The sequence below is a fragment of the Mustelus asterias genome, chromosome 16, assembly GCF_964213995.1.
Source record: "Mustelus asterias chromosome 16, sMusAst1.hap1.1, whole genome shotgun sequence".
Lineage (NCBI taxonomy): Eukaryota > Metazoa > Chordata > Chondrichthyes > Carcharhiniformes > Triakidae > Mustelus > Mustelus asterias.
This window is the reverse complement of record NC_135816.1, coordinates 220,525-247,647: the sequence shown is the minus strand read 5'-3', so window position 1 is coordinate 247,647 and position 27,123 is coordinate 220,525. Positions and strand designations below refer to the sequence as shown.

Here is a 27,123-nt window from a genome sequence, read left to right as displayed (position 1 = left end):
GGTTGCCTCCCTGGTGCTAGGGTCAAGGATGTCAACGACACGAAGGTTGGTGGTGTTGTGAATAGGTTGGAGGGATGTCAGAAGCTGCAGCGTGACATAGATAGGATGCAAGACTGGGCAGAGAAGTGACAGATGGACTTCAAACCGGATAAATGTGTAGTGGTCCATTTTGGCAGGTCAAATGGGATGAAGGAGTATAATATCAAGGGTAAGACTCTTAGCAGTGTAGAGGATCAGAAGGACCTTGGGGTCCGGGTCCATAGGACTCTTAAATCGGCCTCGCAGGTAGAGGAGGTGGTTAAGCAGGCGTATGGTGTTCTGGCCTTTATCAATCGAGGGATTGTGTTTCGGAGTCGGGAGATAATGATGCAGCTTTACAAGACCCTCGTCAGACCCCACTTGGAGTACTGTGCTCAGTTCTGGTCGCCTCATTACAGGAGGGATGTGGAAACGATTGAAAGGGTGCAGAGAAGGTTTACAAGGATGTTGCCTTGATTGGTTGGCATGCCTTATGAGGATAGGCTGAGGGAGCTCGGTCTTTTCTCCTTAGAGAGACGAAGAATGAGAGGTGACCTGATAGAGGTGTACAAGATGCTGAGAGGTATAGATCGGGTGGATTCTCAAAGGCTTTTTCCCAGGGCTGAAATGGCTGCTACGAGAGGACACAGGTTTAAGGTGCTGGGGAGTAGGTACAGAGGAGATGTCAGGGGTAAGTTTTTCACTCAGAGGGTGGTGGGTGAGTGGAATCGGCTGCTGTCAATGGTGGTGGAGGCAAACTCGATAGGGTCTTTTAAGAGACTTCTGGATGAGTACATGGGACTTAATAGGATTGAGGGTAATAGGTAAGCCTATATATAAGCCTAGGTAGGTAGGGACATGACCGGTGCAACTTGTGGGCCGAATGGCCTGTTTGTGTTGTATTTTTTCTATGTTCTATGTCTCGGGGCAGCTGTAGGACATTCTGGAGGGGGTGGGCGAACAGCCAGTGGTTGGAGTACACGTTGGTACAAACAACATAGGTATAAACAGGGATGAGGTCCGAAAAGCAGAATAATGTCGACAGGGGCATGTTCTCCTTTACGCTTCCTGAAGTCGATGACAATCTCCTTCGTTTTGTTAACATTGAGGGAGAGATTATTGTTGCCGCACCAGTTCACCAGATTCTCTATCTCATTCCTGTTCTCTGTCTCGTCATTGTTTGAGATCCGACCCACTACAGTGGTGTCGTCAGCAAACTTGAAAATCGAATTGGAGGGGAGTTAGCCACACAGTCATAGGTGTATAAGGAGTATAGTAGGGGGCTGGGAACACAGTGTTGAGGATCATCATGGAGGAGGTGTCTACATCTACAGGGATGAAGTAGAAAGGGTCGAAAGCTTCATGTTTTTAGGTGTCCAGATCACCAACAACCTGTCCTGGTCCGCCCCCCCATGCCAACACGAGAGTTAAGAAAGCCCACCAACGCTTCTACTTTCTCAGAAGACAAAGGAAATTTGACATGTCAGCTATGACTCTCACCAACTTTTGCAGATGCACCAAAGAAAGCATTCTTTCTGGTTGTATCACAGCTTGGTATGGCTCCTGCTCTGCCCAAGACCGCAAGGAACGACAAAACATCGTGAATGTAGCCCTATCCATCACACAAACCAGGCTCCCATCCATTGACTCTGTCTATACTTCCTGCTGCCTCAGCACAGCAGCCAGAATAGTTAAGGACCCCAGGCACCCCAAACATTCTCTCTTCCACCTTCTTCCTCCGGGAAAAAGACACAAAAGTCTGAGGTCACTTACCAACCGACTCAAGAACAGCTTCTTAGAAACATAGAAACAGAGAAAAACTACAGCACAAACAGGCCCTTCGGCCCACAAGCTGTGCCGAACACATCCCTACCTTCTTGACCTACCTATAACCCTCCATCCTATTCAGCACCATGTACTCATCCAGGAGTCTCTTAAAAGACTCGATTGAGTTCGCCTCCACCACCACTGACGGCAGCCGATTCCACTCGCCCACCACCCTCTGTGTGAAAAACTTACCCCTAACATCTCCCCTGTGCCTACCCCCCAGCACCTTAAACCTGTGTCCTCTCGTAGCAGACATTTCCACCCTAGGAAAAAGCCTCTGAGAGTCCACCCGATCTATGCCTCTCAAAATCTTATACACCTCTATTAGGTCTCCTCTCATCCTTCGTCTCTCCAAGGAGAAAAGACCGAGCTCCCTCAGCCTATCCTCATAAGGCATGCCACTCAATCCAGGCAACTTCCTTGTAAATCTCCTCTGCACCCTTTCAATCTTTTCCACATCCTTCCTATCGTGAGGTGACTAGAACTGAGCACAGTACTCCAAGTGGGGTCTGACGAGGGTCTTATATAGCTGCATCATTATCCCCGGACTCCTAAACTCAATTCCTCGATTGATAAATGCCAGCACACCATATGCCTTCTTAACCACCTCCTCCACCTGCGGGGCCGATTTTAGAGTCCTATGGACCCGGACCCCAAGGTCCTTCTGATCCTCTGCAGTACTAAGAGTCTTTCCCTTTATATTGTATTCCTTCATCCCATTTGACCTGCCAAAATGGACCACGATGCATTTAGCTGGGTTGAAGTCCATCTGCCACTTGTCTGCCCAGTCTTGCATCCTATCTATGTCCCTCTGTACGTTCTGACATCCCTCCAGACTATCCACAACCCCACCGACCTTTGTGTCGTCGGCAAACTTACCAACCCACCCCTCCGCTTCATCCAGGTCATTTATGAAAATGACAAACAGCAAGGGTCCCAGAACAGATCCCTGGGGCACACCACTGGTGACCGACCTCCATTTAGAAAAAGACCCATCTATACACATTCTCTGCCTCCTTTGGGCAAGCCAGTTCTGGATCCACAGGGCAGCAGCCCCTTGGATCCCATGCCCTCTCACTTTTTCTAGAAGCCTTGCATGGGGGACCTTACCGAACGCCTTGCTAAAATCCATATAAACCACATCTACCGCCTTCCCTTCGTCAATGTGTTGAGTCACATTTGCGAAGAACTCCATCTGGCTCGTAAGGCACGATCTGCCCTTGACAAAGCCATGTTGAGTATTCTTGAGCATACTAAACCTCTCTAAATGCTCGTATATCCTGTCCCTCAGGATCTTCTCCATCAGTTTACCAACCACTGAGGTTAGACTCACCGGTCGGTAATTACCTGGGCTATCTCTATTCCCCTTCTTGAAAATAGGAACCACATCCGCAGTCCTCCAATCCTCCGGCACCTCTCCCGTCTCCATCGACGACGCAAAGATCATCGCCAGAGGCTCTGCAATCTCTTCCCTTGCCTCCTGGGGTACATCCCATCCGGACCCAGTGACTTATCTATCTTGATGCCATTCAAAGATTCCAGCACAACCTCTTTCTTAAAGTCCACATACTCAATCCTTTCAGTCGACCGCAAGCCCACAGTATATCCACCCAGGTCCTTCTCCTCTGTGAAAACCAAGGCAAAATACTCATTGAGCACCTCTGCCATTTCTACTGGTTCCGTACAGACTTTCCCGCCTTCACCTTTTATAGGCCCTATTCTGTCACGTCTCATGCTTTTACTCTTCACATATTTATAGAACGCCTTCGGGTTCTCTTTAATCCTACCTGTCAGGCCTTCTCGTGACCCCTTCTGGCTCTCCTAATTTCCTTCTTTAGTGCCTTCCTACAAGCCGTATACTCTTCTAAATCCCTATCTTCGCCAAGCTCTCTGAGCCTTTTGTACGCTTTCCTTTTCTTCTCGACTAGGTCCCGCACAGCTTTCGTGCACCACTGTTCCTTTAACCGACCAACAACTCCCTGTCTGCTCGGAACGTTGTCCTGTGGAACTATAGACAGACATTCCTTGAAAAACTGCCACCACTCTTCAGTTCATTTCCCGGAGAATACCTCCTTCCAATTTACTCCTCTAATTTGCTGTTTAATGTCTTCATATTTCCCCTGACTCCAGATAAACACTTTCCCAGCTTGCCTGATCCTCTCTTTTTCCAATGCAAGCCTAAAGGAGATAGTGTTATGATCGCTATCCCCAAGGTGCTCTCCCACTGAGAGATCTGACACCTGTCCAGGTTCATTGGTCAGTATCAGATCAAGTACAGCCTCTCCTCTTGTAGGCTTGTCCACATGCTGTGTCAGGAAACCCTCCTGAACACACCTAACGAACTCTTCCCCATCCAATCCCCTTACCCTCGGGATATTCCAATCTACGTTTGGGAAATTAAAGTCTCCCATCACAACAACTCTGCTATTACTGCATCTCTCCAGGATCTGTTTCCCTATCTGCTCCTCCACCTCCCTGTTACTATTGGGCAGCGTTTAGAATACTCCCAGCAAAGTGACCGGCCCCTTCCCACTCTGAACTTCCACCCACAGACTCGGTGGACAATCCCTCCACAGCGTACACCTTCTCTACAGCTGTGACACTGTCCCTGATCAGCAGTGCCACTCCACCCCCTCTCTTGCCTCCCTCCCTGTCCTTCCTGAAACATCTAAATCCCGGCACCTGGAGTATCCAGTCCTGTCCCTGAGACATCCAAGTCTCCGTAATGGCCACCACATCATACTTCCAGGCATCAATCCATGCTCTGAGCTCATCCCCTTTATTCACTATACTCCTGGCATTAAAGTAAACACATCTCAATCCTTTGGTCTGAGCTCTCCCCTTCTCTATTCCCTGTCCATCCGCCCTCTTGCACTGCCTAAAACCCTTCTCTGTTCGCGAGTTACCTTCCTCACTCTCAGTCACCTCATTTTGATCCCCTCCCCCCAACCTATCTAGTTTAAACTCTCCCCAGTAGCCTTAGCCAACCTTCCTGACAGGATATTGTTCCACTGGAGCAAGCTGAGAGGGAGTGATTGGAGGCAGCAGTGCTGGTGAGAGATTAATTGAATTGTTTATTTATTTAATTAGTCAGCTAGTGTGTGTTTTTTTTGGCCTTTACTTTTGCAGTAGTATTTTAAGTTTAAAGTGAAAACTGGAAGTGGGCTGCTAAGGAGTCTGGGAAGGGTTTTTTAAGTGCGTGAAGTATAAAAGGTAGGCTGCAGTATACAGCGGGCAGCGTCGGGAGCGGGCAGGGGAGTGAGTGGGAAGCAGAGGGTGAGCTATAAGGCTTTGGCTCACAGGGCTTAGGCAGTAAGGGCGAGCAGGGGTGAGTTTAATTCATTTTTGCTGTTTCTACCTGGTACTGGCAAGGTATCTAGAGGGGATGGGTGTGCAGGCAGTGCTATGTTCCTCTTGCACTATGTTTGAGGTGAGGGACGACGACAGTGTCCCTGCTGATTACATCTCTGGGAAGTGCACCCATCTGCAGCTCCTCCAAAACCGTGTTAGGGAACTGGAGCTGGAGTTGGATGAACTTAGGATCATTAGGGACGCAGAGGTGGCCATAAACAGAAGCTTTAGGAATCCAGTTACTCCGAGGAATGAAAACAGATGGGTGACGGTGAGAGGGGCTGGGAGGAAGCAGTCCGTGCAGGGATCCCCGGTGGTCGTTCCCCTTAGCAACAAGTATTCCGCTTTGGATACGGTTGAGGGGGATGACATACCAGTGGTGAGCCGCAGTGAGAGGATCTCCAGCACTGTGTCTGTCTCTGTGGCTCGGGAGGCTAAGGGGCAGAGCGGGAGGGCAATAGTTATTGGGGACTCGTTAGTTAGAGGGATAGATAGGAGGTTCTGTGGCAGCAAAAGAGACTCACAGATGGTCTGTTGCCTACCGGATGCCAAGGTCCGTGACGTCTCAGACCGTGTTTTCCGGATTCTGAAGGGGGAGGGGAAACAGTCACAAGTCGTGGTACACATTGGTACCAATGACATAGGTAAGAGAAGGGATGGGGATTTAAAGCAGGAATTTCTGGAGCTGGGCTGGAAGCTGAGAGCCAAGACAAAACATGTGGTCATCTCTGGTACGTTGCCGGTGCCACGTGATAGCGAGTTGAGGAACAGGGAGAGAGTGCAGCTAAACATGTGGTTGCAGGGATGGTGTAGGAGGGAGGGTTTCAGATACGTGGATAATTGGAACACATTCTGGGGAAGGTGGGACCTGTACAAACAGGACGGGGTGCACCTGAACCAGAGGGGCACCAATATCCTGGGAGGGAAATTTGTTACGGCTCTTCAGGGGGATTTAAACTAATTTATCAGGGGAGTGGGAAAAGGAGTTGTAGTCCAGAAGTCAGTGAGGGTGGTGAGGTATTGGGGACGGTATCAGGGTCAAGGGTGGGTACCGGTAGACAGGAAGGTGGGTTGAAGTGTGTCTACTTCAATGCAAGGAGCATCCGGAACAAGGTAGATGAACTTGGGGCGTGGATTGGTACTTGGGACTACGATGTTGTGGCCATTACAGAGACGTGGGTAGAACAAGGACAGGAATGGTTGTTGGACGTTCCGGGGTATAGATGTTTCAGTAAGTGTAGGGAAGCTGGTAAAAGAGGTGGAGGAGTGGCATTGTTAATCAAGGATAGGTACTTCGAAGGGGATCTGCACACTGAGGTAATATGGGCTGAGGTTTGAAATAGGAAAGGAGCGGTCACGTTGTTAGGAGTTTCCTATAGGCCCCCAAATAGTAATAGAGATGTGGAGGAAGAAATTGCTAAGCAGATTATGGATATGTGTGGGGGTCACAGGGTAGTTGTCATGGGGGACTTTAACTTTCCAAATATTGATTGGAACCTTTGTAGGTCAAATAGTTCGGATGGGGCAGTTTTTGTGCAGTGTGTGCAGGAGGGTTTCCTGACACAATATGTGGATAGGCCGACAAGAGGTGAGGCCACATTGGATTTGGTACTGGGAAATGAACCGGGCCAAGTGTTAGATTTGGTTGTGGGAGAGCACTTTGGAGATAGTGACCACAATTCGGTGTCTTTTGTTATTGCAATGGAGAGGGATAGGGCCGTACGGCAGGGCAAGGTTTACAATTGGGGGAGAGGTAAGTATGATGCGATTAGGCAAGAATTAGGGGGCATAAGTTGGGAACAGAAACTGTCAGAGAAAGGAACTAATGAAAAGTGGAACTTTTTCAAGGAACAAATACTGGATGTCCTTGATAGGTATGTCCCTGTTAGGCAGGGAGGAAATGGCCGAGTGAGGGAACCATGGTTCACGAAAGAGGTGGAATGTCTTGTGAAAAGGAAGAGGGAAGCTTATGTAGGGATGAGGAAACAAGGTTCAGATGGCTCGATTGAGGGTTACAAGTTAGCAAGGAACGAGCTGAAAAAGGGGCTTAGGAGAGTTAGGAGGGACACGAGAAGTCCTTGGTGGGTCGGATCAAGGAAAACCCCAAGGCTTTTTACTCTTATGTGAGGAATAAAAGATTGACCAGGGTGAGGTTAGGGCCGGTCAAGGACAGTAGTGGGAACTTGTGTATGGAGTCAGTAGAGATAGGCGAGGTGATGAATGAATACTTTTCTTCAGTGTTCACCAAGGAGAGGAGCCATGTTTTTGAGGAAGAGAAGGTGGTACAGGCTAATAGGCTGGAGGAAATAGATGTTCAGAGGGAGGATGTCCTGGCAGTTTTGAATAAACTGAAGGTCGAAAGTCCCCTGAGCCTAATGAAATATATCCTAGGATTCTTTGGGAGGCAAGGGATGAGATTGCAGAGCCTTTGGCTTTGATCTTTGGGTCCTCGCTCACGGGGATGGTGCCAGAGGACTGGAGAATGGCGAATGTTGTTCCTCTGTTTAAGAAAGGGAATAGAAATGACCCTGGTAATTATAGACCAGTTAGTCTTACTTCTGTGGTTGGTAAATTGATGGAAAAGGTCCTTAGAGATGGGATTTACGACCATTTAGAAAGATGCGGATTAATCCGGGATAGTCAGCACGGATTCGTGAAGGGCAAGTCGTGCCTCACAAATTTGATAGAATTTTTTGAGGAGGTAACTAAGTGTGTAGATGAAGGTAGGGCAGTTGATGTCATATACATGGATTTTAGTAAGGCGTTTGATAAGGTCCCCCATGGTCGGCTTATGATGAAAGTGAGGAGGTATGGGATAGAGGGAAAGTTGGCCGATTGGATAGGTAAGTGGCTGTCTGATTGGGTTTATGTCACACTATTTCACATAAATATTTCTGCTTTTTTCCTCCTGAGTCTTTATCATGCGATCCTAGAATCAGAATTTATGTCACACTATTTGTAACTCCCACAGTTGCGTGGACCTGCAGAGTTTCACTGGCTGTCTTGTCTGGAGACAATACACATCTTTTTAGCCTGTCTTGATGCTCTCTCCACTCCCATTGTTTTGTTTCTTAAAGACTGGATTAGTTGTAAGTATTCGCATTCCAACCATTATTCATGTAAATTGAGTCTGTGTCTTATAAGTTCTGTTTGTGAACAGAATTCCCACTCACCTGAAGAAGGGGCTCAGAGCCTCGAAAGCTTGTGTGGCTTTTGCTACCAAATAAACCTGTTGGACTTTAACCTGGTGTTGTTAAACTTCTTACTGTCTGATTGAAGACAGAGGGTGGTGGTGGATGGAAAATTTTCGGATTGGAAGCAGGTTGCTAGCGGAGTGCCGCAGGGATCAGTGCTTGGTCCTCTGCTCTTTGTGATTTTTATTAATGACTGAGAGGAGGGGTCTGAAGGGTGGATCAGTAAATTTGCTGATGACACCAAGATTGGTGGAGTAGTGGATGAGGTGGAGGGCTGTTATAGGCTGCAAAGAGACATAGATAGGATGCAAAGCTGGGCTGAAAAATGGCAAATGGAGTTTAACCCTGATAAATGTGAGGTGATTCATTTTGGTAGGACTAATTTAAATGTGGATTACAGGGTCAAAGGTAGGGTTCTGAAGACTGTGGAGGAACAGAGAGATCTTGGGGTTCATATCCACAGATCTCTAAAGGTTGCCACTCAAGTGGATAGAGCTGTGAAGAAGGCCTCTCGTGTGTTAGCTTTTATTAACAGAGGGTTGAAGTTTAAGAGCCGTGGGGTTATGCTGCAACTGTACAGGACCTTGGTGAGACCACATTTGGAATATTGTGTGCAGTTCTGGTCACCTCACAATAAGAAGGATGTGGAAGCGCTGGAAAGAGTGCAGAGGAGATTTACCAGGATGCTGCCTGGTTTGGAGGGTAGGTCTTATGAGGAAAGGTTGAGGGAGCTAGGGCTGTTCTCTCTGGAGCGGAGGAGGCTGAGGGGAGACTTAATAGAGGTTCATAAAATGATGAAGGGGATAGATCGAGTGAACGTTCAAAGACTATTTCCTCGGGTGGATGGAGCTATTACAAGGGGGTATAACTATAGGGTTCGTGGTGGGAGATGCAGGAAGGATATCAGAGGTAGGTTCTTTACGCAGAGAGTGGTTGGGGTGTGGAATGGACTGCCTGCAGTGATAGTGGAGTCAGACACTTTAGGAACATTTAAGCGGTTATTGGATAGGCACATGGAGCACACCAGGATGATAGGGAGTGGAATAGCTTGATCTTGGTTTCAGATAAAGCTCAGCACAACATCGTGGGCCGAAGGGCCTGTTCTGTGCTGTACTGTTCTATGTTCTATATTGGTCCCCCTGGGATTTAAGTGCCACCTGTTTTTTGTGTACAGGTCACACCTGCCCCTGAAGAGGTCCCAATGGTCCAGGAACCTGAATCCCTGCCCCCTGCACCAGTCCCTCAGCCACACATTCATCCTCCACTTTACTCCATTCCTGTCCTCACCTTCCCGTGGCACAGGCAGCAATCCTGAGATTACTACCTTTGCTTTCCTGCTTCTCAGCTGTCTCCCTAATTCCCTGTACTCTCTTTTCATGACCCCTTCCCCCTTCCTACCCACATCAGCGGTACCAATATGTACCGCTACCTCCGGCTCCTCTCCCTCCCCCCTCAGGATTTCTAGGACTCGCCCAGCGACATCCTGGATCCCAGCCCCGGGGAGACAGACCATCATCCAAACTGCCGTCTGCCTCCGCAAAATTGCCTGTCTGTGTCCTTCACCATCGAGTCCCCGATTAATACTGCCTTCCTCCTCTTTTCTTTCGCCCTCTGAGTTACAGGGCCGGACTCCACCCCAGAGACATGGCCACTGCTGCTTCCCCCAGATGGGCTGTCCCCCCCAACAGTACTCAGGCAGGAGTACTTGTTGTGCAGGAGCACACCCACCGGTGTGCTCTCAATCACCCGAGCTTTACCCTTCCTGGCCGTCACCCACTTGGCCGCCTCCCCTGGTCCTGGTGTGACTACCTGATGATAGCTCTTGACTATCACCTCCTCATTCTCCCTTAACAGCCTAAGATCCTCGAGCTGCAGTTCCAGCTCCCTAACACGAGCCCTCAGGAACCGCAGCTCGACACACCCCTCACAGATGTGGATGTCCGGGAGGCCAGGTGCCTCCAGGACCTCCCACATACTGCACTGCGAACAACACACTGGCTTCACACTCATATTTCACCCTTTATACCAAGGTACACAGAGAAAAGTAAATTAGAAATGAAAATAAAGAAACTCACCCCTGCTCGCCCTTTCCCCCCGAAGCCCTGTGAGCCAAAGCAATTACAGCTTTCACTCTGCTTCCCACTCACTCCAATCCCCGCTCCTGACGCTGCCCGCTGTATACTGCGGCCTCCCTTTTATACTTCACGCGCTTAAAAAACTACAAAATGTCCGCCCACATGACCCCGCACCCGCGCTACTTCCGGGTTACTCTTACACTCTTAAATAACTAAAACCCCGCGAAAAAATAGATCTTTAAAGTAGCTCCCTTACCCTTAGCTCTGTATCACTGCATCCACCAGCTCTCCTGTCTCTCTCCTGCTCCCTGCTACTGTCAGACTTTTGAATAGAGCAACCTCGCATTCAGTTGATCTTTCTCTCCACCCTAGCTATGTCTGTAACACTACATTCTGCACTCTCTCCTTTCCTTCTCTATGAACGGTATGATTTGTCTGTATAGGGCACAAGAAACAATACTTTTCGCTGTATGTTAATACATGTGACAATAATAAATCAAATCAAATCAAATTGTTGTCTATCCTTGCTGATTGTGGTCTGTGCGTTAGGAAGTTCAGGATCCAGTCACAGAGGGAGGTGTCGAGGCCCAGGCCACGGAGTTTGGAGATGAATTTCGAGGGAATAATAATGTTGAAGGCTGAGCTATAGTCAATAAATAGAAGTCTGACATGGGTGTCTTTGGTATCTAGGTGTTCCAGGGTTGAGTGCAGGGCCACGGAGATGATTGACCATAATATGGTAGAATTCTTTGTCAAGGTGGATAGTGGTGTAGTTGATTCTGAGACCAGAGTCCTGAATCTCAATAAAGGTAACTATGATGGTATGAGGCATGAATTGGCCATGATGGACTGGGAAACATTACTGGAAGGAAAGACAGTGGACAGGCAATGGCAGGCATTTAAAGAACGAATAGATGAAGAAGTTGTTTATTCCTGTTTGGTGCAAGAGTGGTAAGGGAATTGTGGCTAAACCATGGCTTGCAATGGAAATTAGAGATAGTATCAGATTCAAGGAGGAAGCATACAAATTGGCAAGAAAAAGCAATAGGCCTGAGGATTGAGAGCAGTTTAAAATTCAGCAAAGGAAGACCAAGGGATTGATTAAGAAGGGAAAAATAGAGTATGAAAGTAAGCTAGTGCGGAACATAAAAACTGCCTGTAAAAGTTTATATACATATGTAAAGAGAAAAAGATTGACAAAAATGAATGTAGGCCCCTTACAGTCAGAAATGGGAAATTTCATAACGGGGAATGAAGAAATAGCCGAGGAATTAAATTTGTACTTTGCTTCAGTTTTCACAAAGGAAGACATGAATAATGTACCAGATGTTCTGAGAGAAACATGTTTTTGTGAGGAGCTGAAGGAAACCAGCATTAGCAGAGAAATGTTTTGGGAAATTGATGGGATTGAAGGTGGATCAATCCCAAGGTCCTGATAATCTTCATCCCAGAGCATTTAAGGAAGTGGCCCTGGAAATAATAGATCCATTGGTGGTTATTTTCCAAAATTCTTTGGACTCTGGACTGGTTCCTACAGATTGGAGGGTAGCTAATATAAGCCCGCTATTCAACAAGGGAGATAGAGAGAAAACAGGGAACTATAGACCAGTGAGCCTAATGTCAGTACTGGGGAAGTTGCTAGAGTCCATTATCAAGGATTTGATAATCAAGGATTCAGAAAGAATGTTCTCAATGGTGGGGGAGTCCAGAACTAGGAGGTCAGAGATTGCATGCTAATACATGTGGCAATATAAATCAAATCAAATCAAAAAGAACTGAGGTGAGGAAAAACCTCTTCACCCAGAGGGTGCTGAATGTGTGGAATTCGCTACCACAGAAAGTAGTTGAGGCCAAAACATTGTCTGATATCAAGAATAAATTAGATGTTGCTCTTGGGGCTAAAGGGTTCAAGGGATATGGGGGGAAGTGGGGATCAGGATATTGAATTTGATGATCAGCCATGATCAAAATGAATGGCAGAGCACACAAATGGGCAGAATGGCCTCCTCCTGCTTCTAGTTTCTATGTTCCTATTTCATAACTTTGCATTTGGAAGGCAGTGGTATAATCAGACAAAGTCAGCATGGATTTACAAAAGGGAAATCATGCTTGACGAATCTATTGGAATTCATTGAGGATGTAACGAGCAGAGTTGACCGAGGGGAACCAGTGGATGTGGTTCATTGAGACTGTCAGTAGGCTTTCGACAAGGTCTCACATAACAAAATACTATTTTGTTATAATACCAATGTAAGTATTTGTTATAATACTGAACAAAACAAAATTTTAAAAAGTTAAAACACATGAGATGGATAGAAAGCTGGTTAGCAGATAGGAAGCAAATAGTTGGCATAAATGGGTCTTTTTCTGATTGGCAGTCAGTGACTAGTGGGGTTCCGCAGGGATCTGTGCTAGGACCCCAACTGTTCACATTATATATTCATGATTTGGAAGAGGAAACTGAATGCATTATCTCCAGATTTGCAGATGATACAAAGTTGGGTGGGAGGGTGTGAGGAGGATGTGGCATTGAAATGTATTCAAGAGGTGATTGGATATAGCATTTGGGGTGAATGGGATCAAAGGTTATGGGGCGAAATCAGGATTTGGCCATTGAATTGGATGATCAGCCATGATCGTAATGAATGGCAGAGCAGACCCGAAGGGCCAAATGGCCTCCTCCTGCTCCTGTCTTCTATGTTTCTATGTTTGAGATGCTTCAGCGTGATTTGGACAGGCTGTGTGTGTGGGCATCTGCATGGCAGATGCAGCATAATGTGGATAAATGTGGGGTTATCTACTTTGGTAGCAATAATAGGAAGACAGATTATTACTTGAATGGGTGTAAATTGAGAGAGGTGGATAGTCAATAAAACCTTGGAGTCCTTGTGCATCAGTCGCTGAGAGTAAGCGCGCAGGGACAGCAGGCAGGAAAGAAGGCAAATGGTATGTTGGCCTTCATAGTGAGAGGATTTGAGTATAAGGATAGGGATGTTGTGCTGCAATTATATAGGGCATTGGTGAGGCTACACCTGGAGTATTGTGTGCAGCTTTGGTGTCCTTATTTGAGGAAGGATGTCCTTGCTATCAAGGGAGTAAAGCAAAGGCTTACCAGGCTGATTCCTGGGATGGCAGGTCTGTCATATGAGGAGAGACTAAGTCGGTTAGGATTATATTCACTGGAGTTTAGAAGAGTGAGAGGGGATCTCATCGAAACTTATAAAATTCTAGCTGAGTTAGACAGGGTAGATTTTGAAAGAATGTTGCCAATGGTGGGGGAAGTACAGAACTAGGGGTCATAGTTTGAGGATAAGGGGTAAACCTTTTAACGTTCAAAGACTATTTCCTCGGGTGGTTGGAGCTATTACAAGGGGGCATAACTATAGGGTTCGTGGTGGGAGATACAGGAAGGATATCAGAGGTAGGCTCTTTACGCAGAGAGTGGTTGGGGTGTGGAATGGACTGCCTGCAGTGATAGTGGAGTCAGACACTTTAGGAACATTTAAGTGGTTATTGGATAGGCACATGGAGCACACCAGGATGATAGGGAGTGGGATAGCTTGATCTTGGTTTCAGATAAAGCTCAGCACAACAATGTGGGCCGAAGGGCCTGTTCTGTGCTAAAATAAAAACCCTTCCCAGATTCCTTAGCAGCCCACTTCCAGTTTTCACTTTAAACCTAAAATACTACTGCAAAAGTAAAGGCCAAAAAAAAAACACACACTAGCTGACTAATTAAATAAATAAACAATTCAATCAATCTCTCACCAGCACTGCTGCCTCCAATCACTCCCTCTCAGCTTGCTCCAGTAGAACAATGAGGGGGAACCTCCCAGGTAACTGACTTTTAAAGTTAAAATAAAAACCCTTCCCAGACTCCTTAGCAGCCCACTTCCAGTTTTCACTTTAAACTTAAAATACTACTTGATGCGCGATATAACACACGAGAGGCGTGATGTACTCGGGAAATAAAGGCTTTTATTGCCAACAATAACAGAGCTACCATATACAGTACACGATCCCAGACTAAAGGGTCACCAGGCAGAGCAGTGACCTTTATACCTCTCCCAGGAGGTGGAGCCGACTGGGGTGTACCATAACAACTATATTAACAGTTAGAACAGCCCAACCCTAACCCCAACAGTAACATATATACAGACTCATAGTACTGGCCAGACCATGGCTCAGCACTACCTAGTGGGAACCAACAATGGTTCACCACATTCACCCCTCCTTTGAAAACAAAGGCCGGCGGGGTACGAAACACAGAACAATTGTTCATTTGTCTATAAGTTCAAGCGGTCTGGGGGACCGCACCGTCGTTGTGACCTCCTCAACACCAGCGACGACACCGGTTCAGGCAATCGCGGTGACGTTCTCTCCAAGGCGGTGTCCAGCGACTCATCCAGTGCCTCACGGGCCGGTAGACCCCGAGGTGGTGACAATCCGCTGAACTCGGGCACGCCTTGAAGTGGTGACCATCTCCTGGACTCAGGCAAGCTGTACACGGGAGTAAGAGGGTTGAGTGGTGGTCCCGATACTGCCCGCGCCATGTCAGGAGGGGAAATAATGGTTGGGGGGGTCCCTAACAGGAGGTGTGGGAGCGACAGGGGTTTCCAAGCCCCCTGCTGGTGCCAGATCTCGAATCGAGACCATGTCCTCTCGCCCGTCAGGATATGCCACGTAGGCATACTGAGGGTTGGCGTGGAGGAGATGGACCTGTTCAACCAAAGGGTCGGACTTGCGGGTCCTAACATGTCGCCGCAGGAGGACAGGTCCTGAGTACGTCAACCAAGACGGTAATGAGGTCCCAGAGGAAGACTTCCGAGGGAATGAAAACATTCTCTCATGAGGAGTAGCGTTGGTTGCCGTACACAGGAGTGAGCGTATGGAGTGGAGCGCATCAGGGAGTACCTCTTGCCAATGGGAGACTGGAAGACCTTTAGACCTCAACGCCAGTAAGACAGCCTTCCAGACTGCAGCATTCTCTCGTTCGCAATCTGATTGACCATGTCAGATATGCGCGGGAGGGGATATGCATCCAGCTGCGTGTATCTGTTAATGGTCTGACTATAGTCTATGACCATCCGGGGTTTGTTCCCATTCTTAACCACCACGACTTGCGCTCTCCAAGGTTTAGCGCTAGGTTGGATGATCCCTTCCTTGAGGAGCCGCTGAACTTCAGATCGAATGAAGATCCGATCTTCAGCGCTGTAACGCCTGCTCTTTGTTGCGATGGGCTTGCAGCCTGGCACGAGATTCTGGAATAGGGAGGGTGTGGTAATCCTAAGCGTTGAGAGACTACATGTGGAGCGCGTTGGGCAATTTAGAGGCTGTGGGTCTCCCACTGAAAGCGGAGGGAGTGGCCCATCGTACTGCAGGGTTACACTCTTCAAGTGGACCATAAAATCTAGTCCTAGGAGTATTGGCGCGCAAAGGTGCGGTAACACAAGGAGCTTGAAGTTCTCGTAGACTGTGTCCTGCACCGTCAGATTGACCACGCAACTCCCTAGCACGGTGACAGACCAAGACCTTGACGCCATCGAAATTGTCTGCTTGACAGTCCGAATCTGGAGACCACACCGCTTCACGGTGTCTGGATGAATGAAGCTCTCCGTGCTCCCGCTGTCAAACAAACAATAAATCGGTCGTTTGTTTACTTGTATGTCCATCATGGACTTGTCGAGTCTGTGAGGCTTGGCCTGGTCCAGGATGATCGACGCCACCGTTGGTTCATGGACGCAATTGCAGGCAGCTGAGATGGTTGATGACGACCCCTGCTGGTCATTCGCGGTCGGTGCCGACCAACATGGCTGCCCCCATAGGTCGCACGTGGACGATGGTGCCAAAACCTGCGGCCCCTGCAGGTCGCACGTGTCTTGCGACTCGGTCGTTCGGAATGGCGACGTCCTGGAATCGCACGTGGTAGAAGACCTTGAAGATGCAGAAGACAAGGAGGCCGGCTCCGGGGAGTCACACGCCGCACTGCTGTTCTTGGATGGAAGTTTGGACCGGCATACCTTAGAATAGTGCCCCTTCTTGCCGCAGGCGGAGCACAACACCGCTTTAGCTGGACATCGCTGCTGAGGGTGTTTCACCCCCCCACAGAAGTAACACTGCGGGCCACCTGGAGCTGCTGCCGTCGTCGGGTCCGAGGCTGGGAACGCAATCGCGCAGTTTTTCGGTCCCGCTGAGTGAAGTGGGGTCTGTGACTGCCCCTGCCACGCTGTCTCCACGTGGTCGTCGGGGTACATCGCCAGACTTTTGGAGGCCGTTTCTAGAGCGTCAGCTAACTCTATGGATTTAGTGAGATCGAGGTTACCTTGCTCCAACAGCCGAAGGCGGATGTACGATGAGCCGATTCCCGCCACGAACGCATCTCGGGCTAGGTCGTTGATGTACTGGTCTGCCGACACTGCCTTGCAGTTGCAGGCTCTGGCTAGATGTTGAAGCTCGCACGCGTACTGTTCCGTCGTTTCTCCGGGCTGCCGCCGTCGAGTGGCTAGAAGGTATCGAGCATGCATCTCATTCGGCGGTTTGTTGTATCGCTTCTTGAGAAGCTCGAGGGCCCCTTTGTAGTCGGTGGCCCCACGGATCGCTAGGTATACAGCGTCGCTTACCCTCGCGTGGAGGACCCGGAGTCTGTCGGCGTCGTCGGTGACCGCTGTGGAGGCGTCGAGGTAATCCTGGAAACACTTCAACCAGTGGTCGAAAGTGTTCGATGCTCCCGCCGCACGTGGGTCCAACGTAAGCCGTCCGGGTTTAAGCATTTGCTCCATGTTTTCTTTGTCGTTTTTTTTTTCAAAAAAAAAGAATTTACTTGTTTGCAATAAAATTGATGCGCGATATAACACACGAGAGGCGTGATGTACTCGGGAAATAAAGGCTTTTATTGCCAACAATAACAGAGCTACCATATACAGTACACGATCCCAGACTAAAGGGTCACCAGGCAGAGCAGTGACCTTTATACCTCTCCCAGGAGGCGGAGCCGACTGGGGTGTACCATAACAACTATATTAACAGGTAGAACAGCCCAACCCTAACCCCAACAGTAACATATATACAGACTCATAGTACTGGCCAGACCATGGCTCAGCACTACCTAGTGGGAATCAACAATCGTTCACCACACTACTGCAAAAGTAAAGGCCAAAAAAAACCACACACTAGCTGACTAATTAAATAAATAAACAATTCAATCAATCTCTCACCAGCACTGCTGCCTCCAATCACTCCCTCTCAGCTTGCTCCAGTAGAACAATGAGCTAGGGTGTAGAGAAAGATCAACTTAATATAAGGTATGTCCATTCAAAAGTATCACAGCAGCAGGGAAGAAGCTGTTCTTCAGTCGGTTGGTACGTGTCCTCTTTTGTATCTTTTTCCCAACGGAAATTTTATTAATGACCTGGATGAGGGCGTGGAAGGATGGATTAGTAAACTTGCGGATGACACTAAAGTCGGTGGAGTTGTAGACAGTGCGGAGGGAAGTGGCAGGGTACAGAGGGACATAGATAAGCTGCAGAGCTGGGCTGAGAGGTGGCAAATGGAGTTTAATGTGGAAAAGTGTGAGGTGATTCACTTTGGAAGGAGTAACAGGAATACAGAGTACTGAGCTAATGGTAAGATACTTGGTAGTGTGGATGAACAGAGGGATCTGGGTGTCCATGTGCATAGATCCCTGAAAGTTGGCACCCAGGTTGATAGGGTTGTTAAGAAGGCGTATGGTGTGTTAGCTTTTATTGGTAGAGGGATTGAGTTTCGGAGCCAGGAGATCATGCTGCAACTGTACAAAACTCTGGTGCGGCCGCATTTGGAGTAACATATGGATGATATTGGAATAGTGTAGATTAGAGGGGCTTTAGATTGGTTCCATTGGTCGGCGCAACATCGAGGGCCGAAGGGCCTGTACTGCGCTGTAATGTTCTATGTTCTATGGAAGAAGGTGGAAGAGAGAATATCTGGGGTGTGTGGGGTCCTTAATTATGCTGGCTGCTGTTCCGAGGCAGCAGGAAGTGTAGACAGAGTCAATGGATGGGAGGCTGGTTTGCGTGATGGACTGGGCTTCGTTCACGACTCTTTGTAGTTTCTTGTGGTCTTGGACAGAGCAGGAGCCATACCAAACTGCGATACAACCAGAAAGCATGCTTTGTATGGTGCAGCAGTAAAAGTTAGTGAGAGTCGTAGTGGACATTCCAAATTCCTTTAGTCTTCTGAGAAAGTAGAGGCGTTGGTGGGCTTTCTTAACTATAACGTCAGTATGGAGAGACCAAGACAGGTTGTTGGTAATCTGGACACCTAAAATCCTGAAGCTCTCGATCCTTTCTACTTTGTCCCCGTTGATGTAGACAGGGGCATGTTCTCTATTCAGCTTCCTGAAATTGATTACAATTGCCTTAATTTTGTTGAGATTGAGGGAGAGATTATTGTTGCCGCACCAGTTCACCAGACTCTCTATCTCTTTCCTGTACTCCGTCTCACCACTGTTTGAGATCCGACCCACTACAGTGGGTCGTGGGAAGAATGAGAGGTGGTATGATTGAAACATAAGATTCCTTGAGGGTTAGACAGGGTAAATGTTGGGAGGATTTTTCCCCTAATGGGAGAGTGTAGGAACAGAGGGCATAGTTGCAGGATAACAGGGTGTTCACACATCAGTAAGATCGCGATCTGTGCTATCCTATTAAACAGGAAGTGTAAAATATCAAGTTCAGAGGATGTTTGTGTCTCATGGGTTAATGAATAACTTTATAATATCCCAGCGAACATTCACCAGTGGCATTTCTATGCGGTCCCACTGGTCACATGGCTGTGAAGTCAGCAGCTTTGCAGAGTATCCGTTTCTGTGAAATGACCCAAGACATTTCTTTTTAAAAGAAGGATGTTTCAGTGGAGAAAAATATTGACATTTCATGAACATCCTCCTCATCTGTTCCCATGAGCAGACGTGTTAACCATTGGAATAAACGGGTTAGCCTCATTCCAAAATGAGAGACTTCAGTCAAACGCGGAAGTTTTAACACGACGAGGTGAAATTTTATGAGTTTGGCGGCAGGCGTGGAAACAGATGCAAGGGCAAGTTTTTGCAACTTGTCATCCGTTTTCTGACTTATTAACGATGCAACCACTGGAAACATACCATATCGCTGGTGGGCAGCCTCTGAATCATACGCCCCATTGTCTCTTCTCTCTTGGTGCCTTATCTAAACTGCAGCCATGTGCACGGTTATCAATGCTTGCAGCTCCGCACTGCTCCAGAGCTCCCAAAGCCAAGAGGAGTTCAGTGACCCATCCCTGGAATACCTCTTCAAGACCCGCCATGATATCCACAACCCCTGCTCTGACCACAGCAGGCCCAGTAATCTCACCATTCAGTTTGAGAGGTAGTGGTGGTCAGTGTCAATGCTGTACAAAAGAGGTTGGCCACCCAATACAGGAAGAGGGTGAATGATACATCCCTGCTACCTCTAATGTCACACATTCACAAAACCATCACATATTCACTGGCATCTCACCCACTGTAAGAAGTTTAACAACACCAGGTTAAAGTCCAACAGGTTTATTTGGCAGCAAAAGCCACACAAGCTTTCAGAGGCTCCGAAAGCTTGTGTGGCTTTTGCTACCAAATAAACCTGTTGGACTTTAACATGGTGTTGTTAAACTTCTTACTGTGTTTACCCCAGTCCAACGCCGGCATCTCCACATCATCTCACCCACTGCCAGCTCAAGAGACATATCCACTCACTCTCACATGCACCGTCACATCTCCATCTGGCCTCATCTCCTTTGGAAATGCCTCGTCAGCCCTCACCATCTTGAGGATACTTGCGCAGGTCAACATGTGCCCCACACACACCCTGGCATAATCCCCCTTTCCCCTGTACAGTCCTCGCCCTGCAGCCTTTTCCCTTGCATGAAGCCATGTCTCCCTCTTCCCCAGGCAAGCCGTAGCCCAGCAGCCATTGAAAGACTTTACTGCTAATACGTCTTGCCCATGAGACCTGAAGCAGGCAGGTAAGCTAACCTCAAAGTCCTGAGCAAAGTGCAGGTCACCAGCTGCCCCATTGCTCATGAGCAGAGTTTATAATGAAATTCTAATGCATTGAAATTAACGTCCTGACCTGCGCTGGCCGGAAGCGTGGCCGCCATTGATGGGTGGAGTGATAAGGACTTATAAATCGCAAACTCATTTTGTGACAGTGGGAAACTAATTTTTACATTCTCCTGATATTTTCCACTCCCACCACCAATGGGAATGGAAAATCCTGGCTGTTATCTGAGAATAATTTACAGATGTATGTTCCTGTCAGGATTAAAGGCAAAGTAAATAGGAATAAGGAACCTTGGTTCTCGAGGGAGATTGTAACACTGATTAAGAGGAAGAGAGAGTTGTATGAAATGTACAGGCAGCAAGGAACACATCAGATGCTCGAGGAGTATAAAAAGTGCAAGAAGCTACTTAAGAGGGAAATCAGGAGGACTAAAAGAAGACATGAGGTTGCTTTGGCAGACAGAGTGAAGGAAAATCCAAAGAGCTTCTATAGGTATGTTAGGAGCAAAAAGGCAAATGGGATGTTGCGTGATCAAGAAGGCAAATGGGATGTTGGTGATCAAGAAGGCAAATGGGATGTTGGCCTATATTGCGAAGGGGATAGAATATAAAAGCAGGGATGTCTTGATGCACCTGTACAGGGCATTGGTGAGGCCGCAGCTGGAATACTGTGTGCAGTATTGGTCCCCTTATATGAGGAAGGATATATTGGCATTAGAGGGAGTGCAGAGAAGGTTCACCAGGTTGATACCGGAGATGAGGGGTTTGGATTATGAGGAGAGGCGGAGGAGATTGGGTTTGTACTCGTTGGAGTTTAGAAGGATGAGGGGGGATCTTATGGAGACTTATAAGATAATGCGGGGGCTGGATAGGGTGGAGGCGGAGAGATTCTTTCCACTTAGTAAGGAAGTGAAAACTAGAGGACACAGCCTCAAAATAAAGGGGGGTCGGTTTAAGACAGAGTTGAGGAGGAACTTCTTCTCCCAGAGGGTGGTGAATCTCTGGAATTCTCTGCCCACTGAGGTGGTGGAGGCTACCTCGCTGAATATGTTTAAAGCACGGATGGATGGATTCCTGATCGGTAAGGGAATTAAGGGTTATGGGGATCAGGCGGGTAAGTGGTACTGATCCACGTCAGATCAGCCATGATCTTATTGAATGGCGGGGCAGGCTCGAGGGGCTAGATGGCCTACTCCTGCTCCTATTTCTTATGTTCTCATAGTGAGGGATAAAATTGGTCCTCTTGAAGACCAGAGTGGTAGACTGTGTATGGAACCAAAAGAGATGGGGGAGATACTAAATGGTTTTTTTGCATCCGTATTTACTGAGGAAACGGTCATGGAGTCTACGGAAATAGGGCAAACTGGTAGGGAGGCCATGGAAGCTTTACAGATTAAAGGGGAAGAGGTGCTCGCTGTCTTGAGGCAAATCAGAGTGGATAAATCCCCAGGACCGGACAGGGTATTCCCACAGACCTTGAGGGAAGATAGTGTTGAACTTGCAGGGGCCCTGGCAGACATATTTAAAATGTCAGTATTCACGGGGGAGGTGCTGGATGATTGGAGGGTGGCTCATGTTGTTCCGTTGTTTAAAAAAGGTTCCAAAAGAAATCCGGGAAATTATCGGCCAGTAAGTTTGACGTCGGTGGTGGGCAAGCTATTGGAAGGTGTGATAAGGGATAGGATCTACAAATATTTGGATAGACAGGGACTTATTAGGGAGAGTCAACATGGCTTTGTGCGTGGTAGGTCATGTTTGACCAATCTATTAGAGTTTTTCGAGGAGGTTACCAGGAAAGTGGATGAGGGGAAGGTGGTGGATGTTGTCTACCTGGATTTCAGCAAGGCCTTTGACAAGGTCCTTCATGGGAGGTTAGTTAGGAAGGTTCAGTCGCTAGGTATACATGGGGAGGTAGTAAATTGGATTAGACACTGGCTCAATGGAAGAAGCCAGAGAGTGGTTGTGGAGGATTGCTTCTCTGAGTGGAGGCCTGTGACTAGTGGTGTGCCGCAGGAATCGGTGTTGGGTCCATTGTTGTTTGTCATCTATATCAATGATCTGGATGATAATGTGGTAAATTGGATCAGCAAGTTTGCTGATGATACAAAGATTGGAGGTGTAGTGGACAGTGAGGAAGGTTTTCAAAGCTTGCAGAGGGATTTGGACCAACTAGAAAAATGGGCTGAAAAATGGCATATGGAGTTTAACGCGGACAAGTGTGAGATATTGCACTTTGGAAGGACAAACCAAAGAAGAACGTACAGGGTAAATGGTAGGACTCTGAAGAGTGCAGTTGAACAGAGGGATCTGGGAATACAGGTACAGAATTCCCTAAAAGTGACGTCACAGGTGGATAGGGTCGTAAAGAGTGCCTTTGGTACATTGGCCTTTATAAATCGGAGTATCGAGTATAAAAGTTGGAGTGTTATGGTAAGGTTATATAAGGCATTGGTGAGGCCGAATTTGGAGTATTGTGTACAGTTTTGGTCACCTAGTTACAGGAAGGATGTAAATGAGGTTGAAAGAGTGCAGAGAAGGTTCACAAGGATGTTGCCGGGACTTGAGAAGCTGAGTTACAGAGAGAGATTGAATAGGTTGGGACTTTATTCCCTGGAGCGTAGAAGATTGAGGGGAGATTTGACAGAGGTGTATAAGATTTTGATGGGTATAAATAGAGTGAATGCAAGCAGGCTTTTTCCGCTGAGGCTTGGGGAGAAAAAAACCAGAGGGCATGGGTTAAGGGTGAAAGGAGAAAAGTTTAAAGGGAGAGTGGTGGGAATGTGGAATGAGCTGCCGGATAAAGTGGTAAATGCGGGGTCACTTTTAACATTTAAGAAAAACTTGGACGGGTTCATGGATGAGAGGGGTGTGGAGGGATATGGTCCAAGTGCAGGTCAGTGGGACTAGGCATAAAATGGTTCGGCACAGACAAGAAGGGCCAAAAGACCTGTTTCTGAGCTGTAATTTTCTATGGTTCTATGGTTCTATGTTGGTTATTTCTACCCAAAACGGCAATTTATTATTGTTTTGTCTTCATCATAATTCTGCTTTTAACAGCTTGAAAGTTTTCTCCTGGGAACTTTGTTGAGTTGGTTTTCTTTTCTGATGAAGATCTAATGAAAGGTCGTCCAGACTCGAAACATTGGCTCTATTCTCTCCCCACAGATGCTGTCAGACCTGCTGAGGTTTTCCAGCATTTTATGTTTTTGTTTCAGATTCCAGCATCTGCAGTATTTTGCTTTTATCAAAGTTTTCTTTTTGATTTGATTTAGGTTTCGGTACACATTTGAAATTTTTCTGTCGTCAGAAAAGCTCTTCCAGTTTGGCACAGACAACCCAGAAATCCTGCAGATGTGGACAAGCTCCATCGCAAAGGTACCTTACAAACTTCCTTTTCCAATTCTCTCGAGGCACCTGCAGAAAACATCATTCACAAGATTGAATTTTATAAATCCAGTAAGAAGTCCAATCTAATCTATGATTTTCTTCATCAACAAATGTTGATAAATTTACATAATATTTCGAACGCACAGTCACAGTCTTGGAATCATAGAGTCACACAGAACAGACCCTTCGGCCGATCGAACCTGCACCCACAATAACTACCACTAAAGTCACGCTAATCCCATTTGCCAGCACATGTTCCATATCCTTGAATGTTATAGAGTCATACAAGATGGAAACAGGTCAAACTTCTCCATGCCGCCCTTTTGTTACCACTATGCTGGTCCGAATTGCCCGCGTTTGGCCATATCCCTCGATACCCATCTTACCTGGATGAGGAAGTGGAGGGATGGGTTGGTAAGTTTGCTGACGACACCAAGGTAGGTGGTGTTGTGGATAGTTTGGAGGGATGTCAGAAGTTGCAGCGAGACATAGATAGAATGCAAGACTGGGCGGAGAAGTGGCAGATGGACTTCAACCCGGATAAGTGTGTGGTGATCCATTTTGGCAGATCCAATGGGATGAAGCAGCAGTATAATATGAAGGGTACCATTCTTAGCAGTGTAGAGGATCAGAAGGACCTTGGGGTCCGGGTCCATAGGACTCTTAAATCGGCCTCGCAAGTGGAGGATGCGGTCAAGAAGGCGTACGGCGTACTGGCCTTCATTAATCGAGGGATTGAGTTTAGGAGTCGGGAGATAATGCTGCAGCTTTATAGGACCCTGGTTAGACCCCACTTGGAGTACTGCGCGCAGTTCTGGTCACCTCATTACAGGAAAGATGTTGAAGCCATTGAAAGGGTGCAGAGGAGATTTACAAGGATGTTGCCTGGATTGGGGGGCATGCCTTATGAGGATAGGTTGAGGGAGCTTGGTCTCTTCTCCCTGGAGAGACGAAGGATGAGAGGTGACCTGATAGAGGTTTACAAGATGTTGAGAGGTCTGGATAGGGTAGACTCCCAGAGGCTATTTCCAAGGGCTGAAATGGTTGCTACGAGAGGACACAGGTTTAAGGTGCTGGGGGGTAGGTACAGAGGAGATGTCAGGGGTAAGTTTTTCACTCAGAGGGTGGTGGGTGAGTGGAATCGGCTGACGTCGGTGGTGGTGGAGGCAAACTCGTTGGGGTCTTTTAAGAGACTTCTGGATGAGTACATGGGATTTAATGGGATTGAGGGCTATAGATAGGCCTAGAGGTGGGGATGTGATCGGCGCAACTTGTGGGCCGAAGGGCCTGTTTGTGCTGTGGCTTTCTATGTTCTATGTTCTACCCATGTAACTGCCTAAATGCTTTTTAAAAGACAAAATTATACCTGCCTCTACTACTACCTCATTCCAGCTTGTTCCAGACACTCACCACCCTCTGTGTGAAAAAATTGCTCCTCTGGACCCTTTTGTATGTCTCCCCTCTAACCTAAACCTATGCCCTCTAGTTTTAGACTCCCCTACCTTTGAGAACAGATGTTAACTATCTAGCTAATCTATGCCCCTCATTATTTTATAGACCTCTATAAGGTCACCCCTCAGCCTTCTATGCTGCAGAGAAAAAAGTCCCAGTCTATCCAGCATCTTATAACTCAAACTATCAAGTCTCAGGAGCATACTCGTAAATCTTTTCTGCACTCTTTCTAGTTTAATAATATTGTTTCTATAATAGGGTGATCAGAATTGCACACAGTATTCCAAATGTGGCCTTACCAATGTCTTGCACAATTTCAACAAGACATCCCAACTTCTGTATTCAATGTTCTGACCAATGAAACCAAGTGTGCCGAATGCCTTCTTTACCACTCTGTCCACCTGTGACTCCACGTTCAAGGAGTTATGAACATGTCCCCCTCGATCTCTTTGTTCTGTAACTCTCCCCAATGCCCTGCCATTAACTGAGTAAGTCCTGCCCGCGTTCAATCGACCAAAACGCATCACCTTGCATTTATCTAAGTTAAACTCCATCTGCCATTCGTCAGCCCACTGGCCCAAGATCCCGTTGCAATCCTAGATAACTTTCTTCACTGTCCATAATGCCACCAATCTTGGTGTCATCTGCAGACTTACTAACCATGCCTCAAAGAACAATACAGCACAGGAACAGGCCCTTTGGCCCTCCAAGCCCACGCCGCTCCCTGGTCCGAACTAGACCATTCTTTTGTATCCCTCCATTCCCACTCCATTCATGTGGCTATCTAGATAGGTCTTAAACGTTCCCAGTGTGTCCGCCTCCACCACTTTGCCCGGCAGTGCATTCCAGGCCCCCACCACCCTCTGCGTAAAATATGTCCTTCTGATATCCGTATTAAACCTCCCCCGCTCACCTTGAACCTATGACCCCTCGTGAACATCACCACCGACCTGGGAAAAAGCTTCCCACCGTTCACCCTATCTATGCCTTTCATAATTTTATACACCTCTATGAGGTCACCCCTCATCCTCCGTCTTTCCAGCGTGAACAACCCCAGTTTACCCAATCTCTCCTCATAACTAAGCCCTTCCATACCAGGCAACATCCTGGTAAACCTCCTCTGTACTCTCTCCAAAGCCTCCACGTCCTTTTGGTAGTGTGGCAACCAGAACTGGGCGCAGTATTCCAAATGCGGCCAAACCAACGTTCTATACAACTGCAACATCAGACCCCAACTTTTATACTCCATGCCCCATCCTATAAAGGCAAGCACGCCATATGCCTTATTCACTACCTTCTCCACCTGTGACGTCACCTTCAAGGATCTGTGGACTTGCACACCCAGGTCCCTCTGCGTATCTACACCCTTTATGGTTCTGCCATTTATCGTATAGCTCCCCCCTACCTTAGTTCTACCAAAATGCATCACTTCGCATTTATCTGGATTGAACTCCATCTGCCATTTCTTTGCCCAAATTTCCAGCCTATCTATATTCTTCTGTAGCCTCTGACAATGTTCCTCACTATCTGCAAGTCCAGCCATTTTCGTGTCGTCCGCAAACTTACTGATCACCCCAGTTATACCTTCTTCCAGATCGTTTATATAAATCGTGAACAGCAGATGTCCCAATACAGAGCCCTGCGGAACACCACTAGTCACAGGCATCCAGCCGGAAAAAGACCCTTCCACTACCATCCTCTGTCTTCTGTGACCAAGCCAGTTCTCCACCCATCTAGCCACCTCCCCCTTTATCCCATGAGATCCAAC

General features: G+C 47.5%; 1 protein-coding gene across 5 annotated transcripts in view; it reads left to right on the top strand.

Annotated features, from left to right (window-relative positions):
* arap3 (ArfGAP with RhoGAP domain, ankyrin repeat and PH domain 3) overlaps window positions 1-27,123 on the top strand; it is a 482,966-nt gene that overhangs the window by 253,173 nt on the left and 202,670 nt on the right. For all 5 annotated transcript variants that reach the window (XM_078231730.1, XM_078231729.1, XM_078231727.1 and 2 more), the window contains exon 14: window positions 23,789-23,891. In XM_078231730.1, coding sequence (XP_078087856.1) covers window positions 23,789-23,891 — 103 coding nt within the window. The remainder of the gene's footprint in view (window positions 1-23,788; window positions 23,892-27,123) is intronic.